Source organism: Pseudorca crassidens, chromosome 12 (genome assembly GCF_039906515.1).
Source record: "Pseudorca crassidens isolate mPseCra1 chromosome 12, mPseCra1.hap1, whole genome shotgun sequence".
Lineage (NCBI taxonomy): Eukaryota > Metazoa > Chordata > Mammalia > Artiodactyla > Delphinidae > Pseudorca > Pseudorca crassidens.
In genome coordinates this window covers 24,662,949-24,684,810 of record NC_090307.1, presented here as the reverse complement: position 1 = coordinate 24,684,810, position 21,862 = coordinate 24,662,949, and the positions used below count along the sequence as shown (strand labels likewise).

Genomic DNA, 21,862 nt, shown 5'->3' with positions numbered 1-21,862 from the left:
GAAAATTTAGTTTTTCTCATCTTTAACCAACATGAAAATATACAACTTGACAGTCATCTCCACAAGTGAAAGTACACAATATGGGGTAAACAATACCCTCTTTCCTCATTAGAAAGACTATTCAGAGGAAAAAAAAATACCACAAACCTTGTGTATTCTTAAAGGACATGATGGCCTGTCTGTAGGGGTTTGGTGCATCTGCAGCATCTGTCAGGTTGGCCAGAATCAGCAGAAGCAGGAGACTCTGGTTGGCCAGAGGGGAAGAAACTTCTGGAGCAGCAGCCGCTTTGCTGCCCACACCGCCCAGTGTGAAAACAGTCCAGAGTCCAGCTTGAGAAGAAAACACACAATTAAAATGTGCTGGGACTAGGAGCAGGACAGGAATAAAGACGCAGATGTAGAGAATGGACTTGAGGACACAGGGAGGGGGAAGGGAAATCTGGGACGAAGTGAGAGAGTGGCATGGACCAAATGTAAAATAGCTAGCTAGTGGGAAGCAGCCGCATAGCACAGGGAGATCAGCTGGGTGCTTTGTGACCACCTAGAGGGGCGGGATAGGGAGGGTGGGAGGGAGACGCAAGAGGGAGGCGATATGGGAACATATGTATATGTATAACTGATTCACTTTGTTATAAAGCAGAAACTAATGTACCATTGTAAAGCAATTACACTCCAATAAAGATGTTAAAATAAATAAATAAATAAAAATAAAAATACAACTCTGGTGGAAAACTACAAAAAAGAAATGTGCTGGGACTTGTAAGATGAATCTATTTCTGTACAATATTCTATACTTTCTCACATTTTAAAGTTTGAAATAACACTCCCTTTTTTGATTATGAAAGTAAAACAAGTCCATAGTTTGGAAATTCTCATATTGTCCAAGGACATAAAAATTTTAAAGACTGTCATTCCCTATTCCCATAATTCCACTTCCATTTCCCATAGATAACCAAGATAATATTAAGTTTCTTATGTATCTTTCTAAATTTTTCTTTACATATCAAAACATACACATAATTATAAAAAAATTTCACATACAACTTTATACCAATATATTTGAAAACCTAAGCAAAATATTAAAATATCTAGGAGAAAACAAAATTGTCCAAAGAAGATGAAAGCCTGAATGGACAAATAACCTTACAAGAGTGTAAACCAGAGTCAAAGAGCCAATCCTTAAAAACCATCCAAGTCCAGGTTTTTTTTTTTTACAAATAAGTCTACCAAACCCTCAAAGTACAGATAATTCTCATACTATATATGCAGTGCCAAAGTACAGAACAAGAATCATAGCTACATACTCATTTGACAAGGCCAGAAAAATCTCCTTGATACAGAAACTGGATTAAAAAATGCATTTAATCACATTAAAAAACAACTTAGGAATAAACCTAGCCAAGGAGGTGAAAGACTTATATGTAAGGAGGTTCATCAGAAAACTAAAAATAGAATTACCATATGATCCTGAAATCCCACTCCTGGGCATATGCCCAGAGAAAACCGTAATTCGAAAGGATACATGCACCCCAAAGTTCACAGCGGCAGTATTTACAATAGCCAAGACACGGAAACAACCTAAATGTCCAAGCACAGATGAATGGATAAAGATGTGGTACATATATACAACAGAATACTACTCAGCCATAAAAAAGAACAAAATAATGCCATTTGCAGCAACATGGATGCAAGTAGAGATTATCATACTAAGGGAAACAAGTCAGAAAGAGAAAGACTACCACTTATATGTGGAATCTAAAATATGACACAAATGAACCTATCTATGAAACAGAGACAGAATCACGGACATAGAGAAGAGACTGGTGGTTGCCAAGGGGGAGGGTGCGGGGGAGGAATGGAGTGGGAGGTTGGGGCTAGTAGATGTAAGCTGTTATATATGGAATGGACAGACAAAGGTCCTACTGTGTAGCACAGAGAACTATATTCAATGTCACATGATAAACCATAATGGAAAAGAATATTTTAAAAAAAGGATGAATATATATGTATAACTGAATTACTTTGCTGTACAGCAGTAATTAACACATTATATATAAATCAACTGTACTTCAGTTAAAAACAAACCAAAAAAATAAGTGATCACTACACATCACAAATTTAAATTTATTCAAAACAGTGTTCATGACATAGTTGGGAAACTTGAGGCATTTAATAAGAAAGTCAAAATTATATAAGAAAGTAAAACCAGTAGCCAAGTATTACTTGCTTTGGGACTGATTTGTTGTTTATCTTAACATTTTTAAAAATTTCCAGTCACTTCCTTCCACTCAGAGTATGCTCCATGACTGCCTACCCCTATATCCACCACTGTGTGTTCGAGGATTGCAAGCAAAGAAAAACACAATTAGAAAGTTCAATCTGCAAAAAAACAAAAAACAAAAAAAGAACACAAAATGCTCTCCAAGGTAAAATATAAGTGTTTTATTTTGGGGGGGAATTCTCTTTCACAGCTGTGCATCTTCATTACTAGGAGAAATAAGAGTTGACTAGCACTGGACAAATTTCACAAACAAAATTCTGACTCGCTTTTAACAGAACTTGAAGTCTCCTTCCCCCCCACCCCTCTTCAAGTTTTTTCAACAGGGCTGCAAAGCTGATTATAATGTCAACAAATGAACATTTTATTGAGAAGCTATCCCACTCCACCCCCACCGGACAGACAGCCTTCCTTCCTTTCTCTGATAAATATTACTGCTATGTGGCCTTTCCTTACAGGGAGAAATGAGGCAGCCTGCCACTGCCTACATTGTAGTTTAAACTGGCCATAATACTGGACCAGAATTCTTCCAAAAGTTTGTTTCTTTTTGCTGATCCAAGCCTCTGATCTATGACCCAAGAATCTTAGTGGAACTGCATTTTCCTGTTGGCAAAAAAAAGCTTCTCTCCACCAAAAAAATAAGGGAAAGTTACAGTGTATTTCCTTCTGTTCTAAAAACCAAATTAAGGATGGTCTCCAAAGTTTTTTAATTGTATCCCTCAGGTCCTCCGAATAAATGCTTAAAATAAAATTCATCTAACTAAAACTAAAAAAGTACTGAAATTAACTAAAAGAAAAAATCTAGTGTTGATGATTCCACCTTTTAAAAGTAGTGACAAGATTATTTACCCTTAACAATAAAAATGTGAGAAAAATATAAAGTATGACAAACTGAAACATCAATAAAATAATAACCAAAGGAAAAAGAACTCTCATTTTAAGAAATTTTGAACTCAAAAGTAAACTATTAAGACAACGAAATTAAGGTAAATTACTGTTTTTTATATTACTAAACATGCCACTTGCCACTATAACTGATTTCTTGTATCTAAAAAATACATTACAGAACACTAATTATTCAAGCAAAACTATACAAAAAAAAACCATGATAACATACTATACTGTCATCCATAGTTATAAAAATCTGCTAAAAGGGTCATATTCATATATTTTGAGACTGTAATACTGTAACAAAACAGAGACCATGAAGAAATTAAGGAGAAAGCAGGTCAGCTATTACAAATACGTATGAAAATTCTGCTAGAGACATTTTAATTAACACAGATAAAAGGGTAATCAGTCAATAAATAGGTAGTGAGTGCCTAATTAGGGTTAGGCTCTATGCCAGGTATAAAAAGTACAAAGAAGAAAAAAATTATACTTTGTCTTTGAGGAGGTTAGAGAAAGGGGAAGCAAATATTCATACTGATTTTCATTGCCATAATGATCCAACAAATATACCTAACTCTTCAAACATCTATACTTTTCCTACATAAGTACAGAGAAATAAGGGAAGACAGTTTCACCAATAAAGTTACTGAACATGCATCCCAGGGCAAACACTGGGGCAGAGTAACTATCTGATCCCAATACCATGCTCTCTTTCCTTTTATTAATAAAAGCCCTGAGTTTTAGCTGGGCAGAACTACATTTCCCAATCTTTCTTACAGGAAACTATGGCCATATGACTAAATTCCAGCCAACGAGATGTGACTGGGAGCAGCCCATGCGAGTTTTAGATTATATCCTTAAAAGGAAATTATTTTCTCTTCAAATCCTCGCCCTTCCCATGGGCTAGAACCCAGGTAGAGTGGTGGGCCGACAGATTTGACTTTGTGCATGAGGATACCACCAAGGGAATGGCAAAACAAGACAGAAGGAACTCTGGTCCCTGGATGACCTCAGGAAGCAAACCTGCCTACACCCCTGGACTAGCATAGACTTCTATGTGAGAGAAATATTAATCTTCTATCTTTTTTAAGCCACTGGTATCTGATTTCTATTAAAAGCCAAACCAATATCCTAACACAATTATGTGTTATAAAGTTCCAAAATATTATTGCTTGGTTAGGGACCTTTTTTTCCCCAAACAATAGTTAAAAAAAAATTTTTGCATATCAAGAATTTATTTAAGTTTTTAAGATAATTATAGATTCATATGCTCTTGTAAAAAAATGCACACCTTTTTATCCAATTTCCTCTAAGGGTAACATCTTACAAACCTATAGTACAGTATCACAATCAGGATTTAACACTGACACCATCAAAATACAGAACAATTCCATCACCAGCTAGGAACATTTGTATGGGAAAAAATATCTGATGATCACTAAACTTCTTTGAAGTTAATTTCTTTTAAGGGTCACATACCAGCCACAGAGGAAATGTACCATCGTGGATTAGGCAAAGTGCAAGAAACTGGATTAGACACTAAAGAACCCAAAGACAATGAGGCCCTATCCATGAAGTTTATAGTCTAAAGGAGAAATGAACATGGAAAAGACAAGCAAATAAATAAATGGTAATGAGTTTGCAGGGAGAAAAAGAATGTTACCTAAATGTCAGGATGACCCTGGAAGAAAAAACAGTTGAGAAATAACTCAGAAATCAATGTGTAGAACTGACCATTGGTTTAGACTTTTTCCAAGTTTACAATTAACCAGAGAAGCCATTCTACTTCCCCCCAGTTTTAAAAAATTTTCTTTCATTTCTTTTTCCTCCTTTCTTTCTTGCTTAGAGCATCCTTCAAGGTCCAGATCAGAGTCGTCTATTCTAATGAAGCAAAAACATGACTGCTTTTACAGCACTTTGATTATATAGCTCTCTCCAGCACTGTACTTACCACAGTCTGAAATTGATTATACTTATGTATGTAACTTAGGCACAGATCTTCCCGTGGACTCCTTGATAGAAAATAGCTACATCTTTTTCATGTTTCATATTCCTTAGAGGGCTCCAACTTACAAACTTAATGTTCCTTTACTTCAACTTTACTTTCTTTCTTACTTCAGTTACCTTCCAAAGCTTATTTTTACAATGTATAAGACAGATTTTATATTTGATATTTTAAAAGTATATAAATAATATAGATTTTATATTTGCTATTTAAAGGAAAAGCATGCTGTTTTTAAAGTTCTAAATGTAAGTGTCAAAAGTTGGCTTTAGGGCTTCCCTGGTGGCGCAGTGGTTGAGAGTCCGCCTGCCAATGCAGGGGACACGGCTTCGTGCCGCGGTCCGGGAGGATCCCACATGCCGCGGAGCGGCTGGGCCCGTGAGCCATGGCCGCTGAGCCTGCACGTCCGGAGCCTGGGCTCCACAGCGGGAGAGGCCACAACAGTGAGAGGCCCGCGTACCAGAAAAAAAAAAAAAAAAAAAAGTTGGCTTTAGTCTTATATTTTAAATTATAATACTTTAATGCTGATGAGAATACTAGGAGACAGGTGTTTTCACACACCAGTGGTTGGACTGTAAATGAGTACGCACCATCTTTGGGAAAGGCAGTCAAGTAACGTGCATCACAAACATTAACAATACGCAGATTATTTGGCCTAACAAGTCCAATTCCACAATTTATTCTAAAGAATGAATACAAAGATCATATTAAAGAGCTATCCATCTTAAAACTCAAGAGAAACATACACACTTAAATACTGAATAAGAAGAAACTGGCTGAATTAATTGTGACATAACTCATCAACACAAGAGAAAACCAAGCCCATGGTTAGAAATCCAGGCTTATCACCCAGAATGTCAACAAGGTTAACATTTTCCCAGTAGAATGTCAGCTAGTTTTTAATATCTAAACTTCCTAGAATATATCACTCAGTTTAATCCTTTTCAACTAGTGTTCATAAAATAATCTTTTATATTTGTATCTCCAAAACTCAAAACATTTTAAACAAAATAACGTACTGGGGGAGAGGGGGAATCAAATTTCATTACAAAGATAACCGGTGTGACAGAATTGTTGACATTTTGAAACTGAACTGAGTGTTTAAAAAAAAAAAACAAAAAAAAACGAGATGAATGTCTCAGATGTTGTTGATAACTAACAGGGCATCTTAGTGCCCTGCCCTGTGTGAGCCATTCTCCACCACTGGGCACACATACTAAATGTGTTTCCTAAGGCCTTTCACACTGAGCCCTTGATTTTTCTAAGTGTTATACAATAAGAGGTAAAAGTTGTAAAGAAGAGTGAGGAAAAAAATGACTAAATGGAAGAGAAGAGATTACTATTTAAATCATCACTTTCATCAGGAAGCCATGTTTTAAGCATTTTATATAAAAACACACTAGTTTGTTAAACACTGGCATTTAATGTGGTTTAAAAAACTGGTTGAGTTATTATATACACTATAATTTTTAAAATTTAAAATAATGGTATTTAAATAGGTTCCAGATCAGTATTTTTGGCATAATGTCTGATTTTTGTGAATTTTTGTGATTACTGATATTAAGTGGTAGATACCTGCACTGCATAACTAGTTTGGAGGGTCAGTTGTTAGGGTCTGACTACAAAGGAACACAAGGAGACTTTTTAAGATGATGGAAATGTTCAAAATCTTATGGTTATGGTGGTTATTACATGACTATACATATTTGCTAAAACTAACAGAAGGTAAATTTTACTGTGTATAAATTATATCTCAATAAACATGACTCCATCCTTTCCCTCTCCAAAAACATGTTGGGCATGGATGTGGAGCAAGTTGAACTCTCATATACTCTATAGTGAGAGAGTAAATTGGTGAAAATAATTTGGAAAACTGTTTAACTGTAACCACTATACTTGAATGATGTACAGCTAGGACCCAGCAATTTGCCTAATTATTATACCTAATAAAATGCTTACATTATATGCAAAGACATGTACAAAAATACACATAGCAGCATTATTTTAACAGGCAAAAGTTAGAAATAATCAAATGTGTAATAATCATATACATTACAGTATGAAGGATAAATAAAATATGGGATAGTCTTAAGATGAAATAATATATGATAATCAAAATGAACAAAATATGCTTCATGCAAAAACATGAAAGAACTTTACGAACCAAAGAAGATGCCAAAGAATACACAGCATGTGATTCCATCTATATAAAGTTCAAAACTAATCTGCGGGGCTAGAAGTCACAACAGTGGTTTCCCATGCAGTTGGGAGAGGACAGCGATTAGGAGAGTGCACGAGCGGGTTTCTGGGACGCTGGGATTACTTGACCTGACTGGTAATGACATGTATGTTCATTCACTTTATGACAATGAATTGAGCTATACACTAATTGTACACTTTTCTATATGTTAAACTTACATTAAAATATTTACCACTAAGAAAACCCAGTATGCATTCCTTTTTGTAAGATGATAAGTATATACCAGAATGCTCACAGTGGTTACCTTTGATTACAGGAAATAAAGGTGATTTGTTTTTCTCATTAGAATGCTTTGATTTCTAAAATGATAATGTAGTAAAAGAAACCATAAAATTTGAAAAATATTTACATATCTTTAGAACAATATTTCTTAAAAGAAATATATTAAAATGTTAGTTTATTGAGGAAAACATACCCTATTTGATATTATATCTTTATTAAAGGGCACAGTCCTCAAGTACCTCTCTATGTAATCAGCCTATATGTTAAAAAAACATTCTTTAGCAATTTATTTTTTTCATTTGAAAATGAATATAAAACAGCAACATACACAATCTTGAACTACAGCCAATCATACTACAGTGCTAGAGGAAAGGGGGAAGGGTGGTGGGAAGGTCACTAATATTTTCACTTTTTTACATGTGTTTACATTTAAAGCACTCTTAAAATATCTGGTGACTGCTAGTTCCTAAAACAGTTCTGAGTCAAATTCAATTTTCCTAACACAAAACAACATGATATTAAAACCCCCAGCCTGTCTCCCAAAAGGAATGCTTTGACCATCTCAAAAAAGAGAAAAAAAAAACACCACAAAAGAACAGAGGAAAAAAAAAAAAAGAACAGAGGAAAATGTTTTAAAAACTCATAGCACACTAAAACATTTTATCCACCTTTGTAGTCTGAAATCTTTCAGAACCTCTGATTTATAATCCAGCATAATATAAGCCATATGAAACTTTAAAAGTCTTACTCCTTTAGAACAGAACTATTAAAGAAAAACTGAAAAAGCATCCACTGAAATAATTCAGTGTTTATGAAGATAACACCTGTTTTCAAAAACGAGAAACAATGAAAGGTAACAGAATTCACTGGTCTAAGTAAAACTCTAGAATCACATATCCTTAAAATAAACATTTATGAGAACCTAAGATAGCCAGGTACTATAGTAAAGTGTACAGTATGAAGGGAGAAAAAATGAATAAAAAATCTAGTGTCCTCTGAGATAAATCCCATCTCATACCCCCACGCAAAAACATTAAATAAATTAAATCTGATGCAAGAAATAAGAAAGGGGTACTGTGCCTGTACGCTCAGAGGACAGATAGCCCTTCCCTTGAACAGGTCCATATCTGGTTCCCCAGTAACCTCATTCCATCTGTTCTGAGGTTGGCCCCTAAAGCAGTGTTTCCCAAAATGGCGCACAGACCACTGATGAAGTGAGAGATGGTTAAGTGTGGCACTTCTTAAAAATCTTCAAGAGTTATATGTATATTAGAAATATACAAACTAGGATATCAATCTCAATTTTCAAGGACTTCACCATGTAATATAAGGATAGAGTAAACAATATGCTTAAGTTTTTGAAAAAGTGAGGTAAGTAAACTGGAATTCAAGCTGTACTCATATAAGACAAAATCATGGTGGTTGCATGGATGTGGGTGAAGTTGGGGAAATATTCCTGTAGGAAAACAGAGAAGTCCTCACATCACAGCTCTAAGCATCTGGCAGTGTATACTTACACAGAAGTCCCACTCTTCAAACCAAAAAAGCCCTGTTCGCACAACATTTTCCCATGGTACATGATCTCTAACCCCTCAATACCCTGGCCACCTTTCCATCTGCTGGCAATGAGGCATCCCCAACAAAACATAAAATAGAGGTATGTGTGTTAATGATGGAAGAGAAACATAAGTACCTTTCAACAAGCTTTAACCAAATACAACCATTCACCCCTCCTTCAGCTGAGGAAATCCAACAGTGTAGGAAGTCACCCCTGTGAAAATTAAAGGGCCTTATTAGGGCTAGAGCTCTCACCGTTACTGCAAACAGTGCTGCGCACTGTCACTCTCTTATACACGGCTGTACTACTTCATACACTTGGCCTGCATGACTGTCTTCCCTGCTAGACTGTGGGTTGCTTGACATGGGTGTCTCCCTTCTTCACTGTGGTTTGATTCCTTTGCACCCTGACAATGTAATTTTTTATATTATATTAAATAGGAAATGAGTAATTTTTAATTTTACAAACTGAATTTTTTATATTTTATGTAAAAATATTCGTACAAAATTCTTTACTTTCTCCAAATAAAAATCAGGATTGAAGTCTGAATTATGCAAGAGATTTTGTCAAAAACTACCTATACTAATAAGTTTATTAACTTTAACAGTATCAATAACCAAAAAGAATCCATTTGGAATCTACAAATAGATTTCTAACAGTACAATCTTAGAATGAGTGCCTACATTAGCATTCAACTTCCACTTGTGAAGGAGTAAATATAAATCAAACGACTATAACAAAATATGCAGAATAGATTTATTCCCACCTCAGTAAGTCATTTTTTCCATATAGCTTTCCAGCTGTTACTCTCCTGGGCATTAAAAACTGAGAATCTGTGAGTAACTATTACGCTTTGGTTGAAAGTGACATTCAAGGAAAGATGGGAAGAATTTCTTCCAAAACTCGGACCACTTTGAAATGAATTTTTAAATGCCTTAAACGCAGCAACAGCAACATCATCTACCATCAAAGGATAAGAAGAGTAAGATAAGAGCTTAGGAGGGACTAGGAAAGTAGAATCTATGAAAAGAGAGCACATTCATAAATATTTGAAAAAGACGATTCCAAATTAATGAATCCAGAGAGTTCCCAAGATACAAATGGTCCCCAAATGAAAGCTACAGGTAGTAAATGCAAGTAAGAGTGAACACTAGATCAAATGGTCTGAAAGTACTCATGAGATTGAAGAAATATCCACAGAGCATTCAATACAATCCAACCAGCAGTTAATAAACACACACTAACACTAATGGTCTCCAAAGTAGGTGAGCAAAGAAAATACCAGATCTTTGTGTTTCATCTAAGAAATATGAAGACCCTAAGCCTCAGCAGTACACATTACTCAGACTGGCACTGGTGCTCACACTCAGCCCACCTGTCAGAAGTCACATGCCATGCCAGTAATCCAGGTACCCTGAGTGGGGTCCTGCCCGCAACAGGGGGGAAAGAGGCACGTGCTCCTTCCTTCTCTTGCAGCATAAGGAGACATACTGTGGTGTAGCGTGCTTGATTACATTATCTAGGTTTAATTAAACTGACTCTCGTAAAAATCTATTTTAAAAATAATGGAACCAGGGATTCCCTGGTGGCGCAGTGGTTAAGAATCCACCTGCCAATGCAGGGGACACGGGTTCAATCCCTGGTTCGGGAAGATTCCACATGCCGCAGAGCAACTAAGCCTGTGCGCCAAAAATACTGAGCCTGCGTTCTAGAGCCCGCAAGCCACAACTACTGAAGCCCACGCGCCTAGAGCCCATGCTCCGCAACAAGAGAAGCCACAGCAATGAGAAGCCCACGCACCGCAAAGAAGAGTAGTTCCCGCTCACCGCAACTAGAGAAAGCCTGTGTGCAGCAATGAAGACCCAACACAGCTTATCAATAAATAAAATAAATAAATTTATTAAATAAATAAATAAGTAAAGACTACTATACACAAGGGACTGTTGTGGGGAGAGGTAGTGAAAGAAAGAGGGGAAGAAAAAGAGCAGTTTCTGCCATTAAACGGTGATCTATACAAATTATCAAATTTATAACTCACCAAGAATTATCATTTACCTAATTTTACACATAAAGAAATTACACTCAAAGAGGCCAAGTTCCTTACGCACATAATAGAGCTAAGCAGGTCTGCACCCACAGTGCTGAGTCTATAGCAGATGCTCTCCCCCACTACCCTCACTGCCCCTCCAGCTCCAAAACAATAAACGGGGTCCCCTGGCCTCCACTGGGTATTACAAGTTTAAAATTTACCGCAAGTCAGATCTTCAAGCACTTGGGATATAACAGGCCTAAATTCAATCTGTTTGCTATAAGGAATAGCATTCTGTGGTTTACAGTGAGTCTGGTCCCAAATTATCTTGCCAGACAGAAGTCTCTCCCGCTCTTCAGCCTCATCCACGGAACCCTACATATATATATATATATATACACATATATTTTGCTTGGATTGTGTTTTTGGCTCTACTGCCTTCTGTTCATCTTGGTACCACATCTGCATTTCTTTACATCCCCCTAAGGAACCATCTCTCCCAGGCGTTTTGCCCCTTTTTTATGGTGAATAAACATTTACTAAATTATCTCTTTGGCAAGCATGCACAGGTTCTTCAATGAATAAATTGTTTTCAATACATTCAAGGTGCCCATAATCTTCTTAAGACAGGCAGAAATGTCTTTATAACACAATGTTCTGAGAGTTTCACAGAGTCCTGTGCAAAGAAAGAGGACTAGCTTTGCTTGGGCATTCCAGGAGAGCTTCCCAAAGAAGGCTGCCTGTAACCTGGGGTGTGAAGGTGAGTGACAGATCTGCAGGAGGAGAAGAGAAGGGCATTTCGGTGCATGGGATGGTATCAGACAAAGCTGGGCAGGGGTGAACCTTCAGTGCACCTGGCGCTCCAGCTGGAGACTCTGAGTGAGGTAAGGCTGGAAAGAGAGGGCAGATCGTGAGGGGCCTACACGACGGTGCTTCTGAAGGTCACTCCAACTGCCAATTCTGAAGGACCCCAAACAGACCAAGAATTCAAGTCCTTTCTGGTGATCTTACAAATGAATGACATACAATTCATACATACATACAACCTTCACTTCCAGTTTTACCTAGGATTAATACTAACCTATTAACTCACTAAATCAGTTATGGGATATAGTATTTTCATAAACCTAGAAAAAACTAGAGCTTACAGGAGATCCTAATAACTAAGTCTCCTATCAAAAAGTCTGACTGCTGTGCAATGCTTGTTTGTGCTGCAGAGCTCCTTGTGCACAAACACGCACGCCGACATACATATCACAGGTGCCTGGAATTCCGGCAGCTTGGGAGAAGGAAGTTCTGTTAACCATTTTGTTCTGAATTGGTCATGGTCTTCCACTGATGCATTTCAAGCTTTTTAAGTTATAAATTTCAGTTAAATTTAGCTTCAAAATGAGCAGTTAAGATGATTGTAGATTCTCTAGTTAACCCTACACAACACAACGATGCATAACTATTAAGCCCACACTACTAAGAAGATACCCTTTCCCCTACCAGGACACAACCAACCAGCGGGATATAAGGGAGGTTCACGGAGCTCTGAATCCTTCAGTAAGACACCTCCTTTTCAGGCCATGAGGCCAAAAGCCTCACCATGACAAACTGTCCAAAGCTATCATTAGAATTACTACCTACCTTCCCCTAAAGGATCATCAGGGCTAATTATAATTATGCCTTATATCCCTGTTTACCTTGATCAGCAAAGAGAACTAAAGCTGCTACACACCCTGGCTCAGTGCCGCACGATTCAGTGCAGCCCCTAAACTAACACAGTCTCCCATAGCTCTCCCCATCCCCTCTGGAACCCACATATTTCATCAGAAAAAATCCTTAGTATTTTCAAGCTTAACCTCTTTGCCCCTGGTCTAACAGAAACCTGGGTGTCCCCTGAGAACAGTTCTTTCTCTGGAACCTTTATAAGTGGTAACTTGTTTTTCTCTCTCCACAACCCTTGTACCACAGAGAAGCAGTACAGCTTCCAAACTATTTCTGCTGACACCCCAGTTGCCCTGAAACATCCCATCAGACTATACTACCCATCAATGCTTCTTGCTACAGTCATTTATAGACAGCACTGTCACTCCTGGTCATTTTCTAATCATCTGAGCACCTGCTTCACTGTCCGCCCCTCCACACTACTCCAGGCCTCATTTTTAAAATATCAACATACTCATATTCAAGCCACCCAAAAATATGGTCTCTAAGGCCTTGATCTGCTTGTTCACTTCCTCTAACCTACCCCAGCTACCCATTCCCATGGTCATGCCCTGGTTGCACGTTCTCTTTGCTAATAATTGTACTACCACCACAATTTTGAATTCATATATTCCACTCTCTGAATACCACCACTGCCCAGCCTTCCAGACCATTTCCTCTAGTACCCGACTCAAACAATTTTTGACCTGGTTGGCTCTCTCTACCACTTTTTCATTGTCTACCACCAGCCCCTCCTAACCCAGCTAGGATTCAGCGGATCAGCAACAGGATCACTCCCTTGCTTACTCCTTCCCAACTCCCTCACACTCCCGCTTTCCTCCATCATAACTGCCTAGCAAAACTCCAGCCTCGATTAAATCCAATTCTCTAACTACTCCATGTTCCAAAGCAGCTATACATAAGAACAACATACAACCATTCTGATTGCTTTTAAGTTCATCCCCATAAATTTCAAGTGGGCCCTCAGCTCTGTCCAGCAATCCTATTATGCTTCTCTAGTGTCCCAGGGGAATTAGGCTCCTACAGCTCTCTCTCCGTAAACTTCCAACACCAATCCCCAATCTTCATGCTCAGCTGACTCTCAATAGAGTCTATCAGATAACTACCCTGTCTTTCCACTTTAAAATCCACAAACCCACCTGCATCAACATGTACATACTCTGCCTTCACTCCTGTTATAAAGGAATGAAATATCCCTTCTCCAATCTTTATGAATAAGAATTTCTCCATCTGTAATAGAATGTAAGTTCTATGAATGCAGGCATTTAGTAATATTTACAGAATTGGAATGAATCATTCCTACCACAGTATGTAAACATGTTGCACCATTTCCCAGCCAAAAATAAAAAAAATAAAACCTCCCTAGAATCCATGTCCCCTTCCAGTGGCTGCCCTATTTTCTGCCTGTTCTCTGACTCTCATTCTCCCCTCAACCTACCCTAATTAGTTTCCTAAACACCATTCCACCTAAATGCTTCTTCACAAAGTAACCAACAACTTCCATCTTACCAGATTCCAACAGTCATTTCTAAGGCCTCTCCTTAATCAACCTCTCACTTAAATCTGCATAAAGTTGTACATTTAAGATTTTGTACTTTACTGCACCTATGTTATAATTCAAACGTTAGAAAACTTCAGTGAAACAATTTCATGGATCAGATACAACTGGGAAGGGAATTAGTGAACTAGAAGGTAAATCTGAAGAACTTATTCAGAGTTCAGAGAGACAAATGAAATTCTAAGAGAGATTAAGAGATATGAAGACTATGAAGATATGACAGAAATTTCAGAAGTAAAAAGAATAGCAGAGGTGATTTCCTGGTGGTCCGGTTGTTAGGACTTGGGGCTTTCACTACCAGGGCCCAGGTTCGATCCCTGGTTGGGGAACTAAGATCCCACAAGCCGCACAGCATGGCAAAAAAAAAAAAGAATAGCAGAGATGTAACACAACAAAATAAAACTGCAGATCACAAAAGCTACCAGAAAGTAGAAATTTAATGATCCCAATCACTACCCCCAAGGTCACAAAACTAGCAGCCTTAAATCCAGGTTTCAGGCTTTTTGCAATATATCACAACACTCAGAGAAGAAAGAAAGAAAAATCCAGTTAGCTAAGAAACTCCATTAGGCTCAAATGATACATATGCTATTTCTCCAACAGGTATGCATGAACTTTTGGGGACAATCCATGATGTGCCAGGAACAAGCAAGGTCAGAAAACAAACATGATACTTTTTTCTGCATCACTAATCTTACACTAAGATTTCTAGAAAGTTAATTAAGTCACTGGACTGTCAGGTGATGCCATCTTAATAGTAATAAAACAAACGTGGATATGATTACTGAAGTAGAACTTAAAATGTGCATTAATTTATAAGATAAAACATGAAACCTGAGCATTGCTAAGAGGCTTCTGACAAACTCCTAGATCTTTAAGGTTATGACTCATTTGCCTCAGCTGTTATGGGCTGGCTGAAAAAGCACTGTTAACGGCTCTAATGGTTTTCTCAATAATGTGTAAATTACTATGATTGGCAGAATTCAACAACAACAAAAGATTATTTGTGTAATTCACTGTTTTTGTTGTTGTTTCTTTTACTCTGAACTTAAATGTTGTATTTTGTGAAGAGTATAACAAAAATGCTGGGGGACTGAGGACAAAATCTGGTATGCAGAGAGGGAGAAGTACTAGGTTCTGCCTCATCCCACCGTCTTCTGGTCTCTGTGAGATTATGCTGATAACTCGTACAAATAACCTACCCTAGAAAGCTAGTTTATTATATTACTGCCTCGTCTTCATCCACTATACATTATCAACCAAGTATAAGTCAGCATTAAGGTGAGTTACAAGTAACAGACCTGTATTAATTATGGCTTCAACAGAAGTCCAAAAGTAGGTGTAGCAGAGCTTGCCCATTACTCCATGATATTCAAGAGCCAGGCTCCTTTTCTCTTGTTGCTTCACTGTGTAGTCTCCATTTCTAAATTTACTCATGGTACAATATGGCTAATCCAGCTCCAGCCATCACATTTTCATTCAAGTCAGCAGACAGAGATGAGGACATGCACTTCCTTTGAGAACTCTACCTGCAGGTTTGCCCATACCACTTGTGCTTACATTCCCTTGGCCAAAATATAGATCATATATGGTTGAAAAGAGGACTGAGAAATATAACCTATTCTTGGCATCCATGTAGTCAGCTAAAATGGGGGAGGAGACAAACTAGCAGTCATCATCATGACACATATGAATAAATCCTTTGCAATGTCTCCAAAATATATCCCTTCTACTTGAGATGATGGAACTTGGCCTTAGGTCACCTGTCTTTAGAGCCCTGTCTTTACCTTTGCTCAGGGAAACAACTGTGCCCAGATAAACCAGTGAGCTTTATGAACAACATGAGAACTGGCAGCAGTATTGGTAGTCTTACCATGACGTCTTCCCTTTGAATACTAGCAACCGGACACCTCAAAACATGCGCTATTAACCACACAGCCAAAAGAAGGAGGTAAGTAATTTTAGCTGCTTTACAGCAAAAATTTGCCCGTTCTCCTGATTTGACCAAGTCAGGAAATGAAATTAACAAAAGTAACAGCTTGGATTTCAACCGCACCTTTCATGATTAGGGCTCAAACTTTTCAAATACATAGCAATATACTATTTTATTTTCATAACCCTAATAACAAGATAAAACTTGATTATTATTTGCACATTTTAAATGCTTCCTACTTTACTAGTTAATTTGCTGTAAGTATATACCTATACATAGGGACAAGCACTGGAAAAAGAATGAAAAAATGGAAACAGTTGATTTGTTACAGTGGTAGAACTATAGCTAATCTTAGTTTTTAAAATTTTCATAACTTCTAGTGCCCCCTGTGTGATATTTAAGACTTTATAAACACACACTCACACTCATATGTATACATACAGCATACAGTATGGAGAAAGATAGCCACACATGATTTCTACTAGCTGTGTGACTTTACGAAAATTACATAACCTCTGTAAAATAAGGTCACAGTACTAGTAGCCATTTCCACACCCCTCCCATCTATGATCTTGTAGTGCAGGGGGCTAGAAACCTGCAAACTATATTTTCCAAACTTCTTTGCCTGCTGGCTTCAGATTAGGGCAGAGAATCAGAGACACTGGGTTGGGGGTAGGGTGGGGCGTGAGAACAGAGAAGCCATTTTTCCTTCAGCTTCTGGGGGGATCTCTAGCAGATTCAATCAGGATTCCAATGGCTTCCTGCTCAGGTAGTAAGGCTCCTACTGTGGTGGAGCCAGCAGGTTCTCTTGCAACATATTGTATAAAGATGTTCACTAGGGTGTTATCTGGAATAACAAAACAGTGGAAACCACCAAAATGACTAATCATTTTAACTGATTAAGGTGAATCCATATGATACATGATTAAAATTGTATTTATGAAGAAATATTAATGGCATGGAAAATACAACATAATGTTACATGAACAAGACAGGATTCTTAAAACTATACTTGCCATTAGCATCAGTTAGTGTTGTGACTGCAGAGCATGACAAGGGCATGAGGGAAATGCAGATCAAATTGTATATCATTTAAATATCTGTGAGAGTTATGGCCCAGCCAGATAGAAAGAACATGAAAGAAGAGAAAATGTATTCCAGCAGTAAAAACATAGGGAGGAATTTGGCTCAGCCTAAGTGGAGGGCTGCAGACTTTTGCTTACATTACGCATTGCAAAGTTGGCAATATCATCTCAAGGGGACAAACTTTGAAAACTTGATTCGGAAGACAGCAAAAAATAAAAACCCTCTTTTTATGTATGAAGCACAGATACATACAGTACATAAACAGATACACAGTATATTTGTAGTTTTAATTTTCCTTTGGGAGTGGCAGTGGCAATTAAGAAAAAACAGTCTAACAAGGCTCCTGGGACTTCCCTGGTGGTCCAGTGGTTAAGACCCCGTGCTCCCAATGCAGGGGGCCCAGGTTCACTCCCACATGCCACAACTAAAAGAGCCCACGTGCCGCAACTAAAGATCCCACACGCCGTGACTATAGATCCCACACGCTACAACTAAGACCCAGCACAGCCAAATAAATAAATATTTTTTTAAAAAAATATTACAAAAAAACTAAAAATAAAAAGGCTCCCTAGGATGAAGAAATGGGGAAACATGTTAAGAAACACCTGCAAACAGAAATCTCCCTGAAGAATAAAGTATATATTGGTGTAACTTGAATGCACGCATGCAGGAGAGGGTTGAAACAAAACCCCATCTGAAGGGCGTGGACCTTCAGTGTCCAGGTATCAGGGGGACAATATAAATGGTTCAGTGTACAGCAGGAGAACCACCATGGATGTATGCAACACCAAGACATAAGAGAATCTAAGTTTGTAAATTATGTCAAAACATTTCAAAGAACCAGAGATCCACTAAATTGAATATACAAGAGGAGGAAGTGTTCTGTGTAGGCATTTCAAATGATTAATATGTTGAAAGGATAATATGATTATAAGGCAGGAAGGACAAAAATAAAAGTAATGAACAAGAGCAAGTAAGAAATTAATATAAGACTGCAAACCAAAGGCATCTGAAGAATAAAACTCTTACACACTGCCATCATCCATGGTAAATTGAGGAGGATAGGTAGTTTACTCCTTATCAAATATTATTATACAAATTTATGATAATCATTTCCTTGCTTTTCTTTATAGTTTCAAACACCTACAGACCAAACTCTAAACAATGTAGTTTAGTTTTGCCTGGCTTTTTTGGTGTAGTTTTGCCTACTTTTGAACTTTCATACTGTATATGTTTTCTTTTAACTTGCTTCTTTCATGCCACGTGGTTTTCTAAGAGTCATCAGTTTACATGGGGAGCTGCAGTCACTTCAGCTGCATATAATGAACATAATACTCTTCATCCATTCCACTCTTGATGGTCATCTGATGTGTTTCCAGTTGGAGACGATTATAAACAATGTTGCTACGAACTTTTTTTCATGTTTTCTTGCACTCAGGTGTGCAGGTTCCTTTAGGACATATACCTAAGAATGGAGCTGCTGGGGTACAGGGTATGTTCATATTCAGTCAATATTTGACTAAATAATGGTCAAATATTTTCCAAAGTAGCTATACCTAATTACACTCTTAGCAGAGTTGTCAGAGTTCCCACTGGTGTACCAACACCTTCTTTCATAATTAAAAATATGACATTCATCTCCAGTGTTAAACCTCTAAAAGTTACTGGCTGCAACTGTACCTACTTTCATATATGTCTGATTTTGAAACAAATTTAATTCACTTTCACTTCATGCAAAATAAGGGTAAAACTACATCTACAGTCTAATAAGCAGCACCTAGCTCCACACAGGACCAGCAGGGTGAATCAAGATATTCGTACCCTATCCTTTGTACATCTCTGGAAAGTATCCCAAGCATCCCAAAGCAACTTACTAGTCTCTTCTCCTGCTTGGCTAACTCCTGTTATGTGTTGTAATAATGTTTATTAACATTGTTTGTTTCTTTAGTCATTTGACATACAGTTTTAGGCTCCATAAATCTACACTCCCATGCAAAAAAATATTGAAGGGTATTTTTATCTAACAGAATTTTATATATATATATATATATATATATATATATATATTTTTTTTTTTTTTTTTTTTTTTGCAATACGCTCCTGTTGCGGAGCACAGGCTCCAGACGTGCAGGCTCAGCGGCCATGGCTCACAGACCCAGCCGCTCCACGGCATGTGGGATCCTCCCGGACCGGGGCATGAACCCATGTCCCCTGCATCGGCAGGCGGACTCTCAACCACTGCGCCACCAGGGAAGCCCCAGCAAATCTACTTTAATTGCTTCATTTTTCAAATAAGATTCAGTCCCCAAAATTAGAATTCCATGATTTTAATATTCTTATGTTTAAAATATCTTTAATATTTTAAATTCCACAATAAAATAAATTACGTTAGTGGAGTCTCAGAAACATTAAATCGTCGATGCCAAATAAACAACATTTATAGCAGTCTTAGAAACTTATTCCTAGGATTTCATCTGAAATTGACTGCATTATTCTATTTTCTTCCTGGTGAATATGAATGAATTCATTCCCCAACGATTTGTGGCATAAAAAAAGCTTCAGTCTTCCCCTCAAATCTGTTAAGAAGAAAATGAGACTAGAGGGCTGGCATACTGACTTTCAAAACCATTTCTGGAGGGCTTCCCTGGTGGCGCAGTGGTTGGGAATCCGCCTACCAATGCAGGGGACGTGGGTTCGTGCCTCGGTACGGGAAGATCCCACATGCCGCAGAGCGGCTGGGCCCATGAGCCATGGCCGCTGAGCCTGCGCATCCGGAGCCTGTGCTCCGCAACGGGAGAGGCCACAACAGTGGGAGGCCCGCGTACCACAAAAAAAAAAAAGAAAAAAGAAAAAACACAAACCATTTCTGGAAACTGGTTTAGGAGCGGTTGCCAGCAAATTACAAGGATAAAAGATAAACAAGCCAATACTATATTTTGACACTTCCAACGAATATCTTTTAATAAACATTTTTTACAAGTCTAAAATCTGAAATAATGCTTGTTTCAGAGAGCAATTAAAAGTAAAATAACTTATATTATGACCTACAACTAAATATGGTCAGTTTGGATTGTAGATACTAATCTAAACACTCACTCTGGGGCTTCCCTGGTGGCACAGTGGTTAAGAATCTGCCTGCCAATGCAAGGGACACGGGTTCAAGCCCTGGTCTCGGAAGACCGCACATGCCATGGAGCAACTAAGCCCACGGGCCACAACTACTGAACTTGCGCTCTAGAGCCTGCGCGACAGAACTACTGAAGCCTGTGCTCCGCAACAAGAGAAGCCACCGCAATGAGAAGCCCGTGCACCGCAACAAAGTGTAGCCCCCACTTGACTCAACTAAAGAAAGCCCACGCGCAGCAATGAAGACCCAACACAGCCAAAAATAAAGTAAATAAATGCTCACTGTATGCCTGCAAAGAACCATTACAAGTAAACAGTAAACTGAAATTAACTATATTTTAAAAGTCACAAAATGAGTTCAATCCTGAAAATAAAGAAGGGGAGAAAAAAGTCATTCTTTCACCTGGTATATAAAAATCTATCAGATCATTCCAAATAAAAATGAATTGAGAATGTAATTACTGTTTATAAAGCACTTTCTTTCTTTGAAAATTCAAAGTGCTTTAATTAGAAATGCTTTCACAACTATGCCTGTTTCTGAGTGCCACATACTTTTTCGCTTACTGTAGTTGTTCTTTCTCTCAATGAGTCAGCCCAGAAGAAGCCAAAACTGAAGAGAAAAACAACCGCCACGTAAAAAAAAATTACAACTACTTCATACCATACCTATCATAATGAATTCAGTAACTTTCTCAATAACACCAATTGGGAGAAATGAGTTTTAATCTTCAAATTCTACTTTATTAATTTCTCTATTATAGCATTTACCTAAACAAATAATCACTACTTTGGCTTTATAATTTGGCTGGGACACCCACCACTGCAAGCAAAGGAAAAAAAAACATTTTTGATGGCTCATTCAAATGGAAAAGCCATATATCAGAAATTATCGTGTGAAACCTCAGTAGTTGCGATGGAAAGCCCAGCTTGGCAGAACACATTCAATTAGGCTTGGCTCTTTAAAACGTTAAATACTCAGTTACAATCACATTACAGCTCTGTCTTACAATGAAAAAACACACAAGAAATTTCAAGGTCAATGCTTCCTTTGCTTCACCCTTTTTTTTAGGTATTAGAGGCAATTTAGAAGCTTTAAAATATATTAGAAGACAGGGTCAAAGAAGTAAGGATAGAATCAAAAGAAAAACAATAAATGTTATAACTGTTTTTCCTTCTCACAATATAAATTTTCAACATAACTCTTGT

At 37.7% G+C, this 21,862-nt stretch overlaps 1 protein-coding gene across 4 annotated transcripts in view; it reads right to left on the bottom strand.

Annotated features, from left to right (window-relative positions):
• Positions 1-21,862, bottom strand: part of DYM (dymeclin) — a 373,371-nt gene that overhangs the window by 241,683 nt on the left and 109,826 nt on the right. For all 4 annotated transcript variants that reach the window (XM_067699139.1, XM_067699137.1, XM_067699140.1 and 1 more), the window contains exon 9: positions 148-330. In XM_067699139.1, the coding sequence (XP_067555240.1) occupies positions 148-330 (183 nt within the window). The remainder of the gene's footprint in view (positions 1-147; positions 331-21,862) is intronic.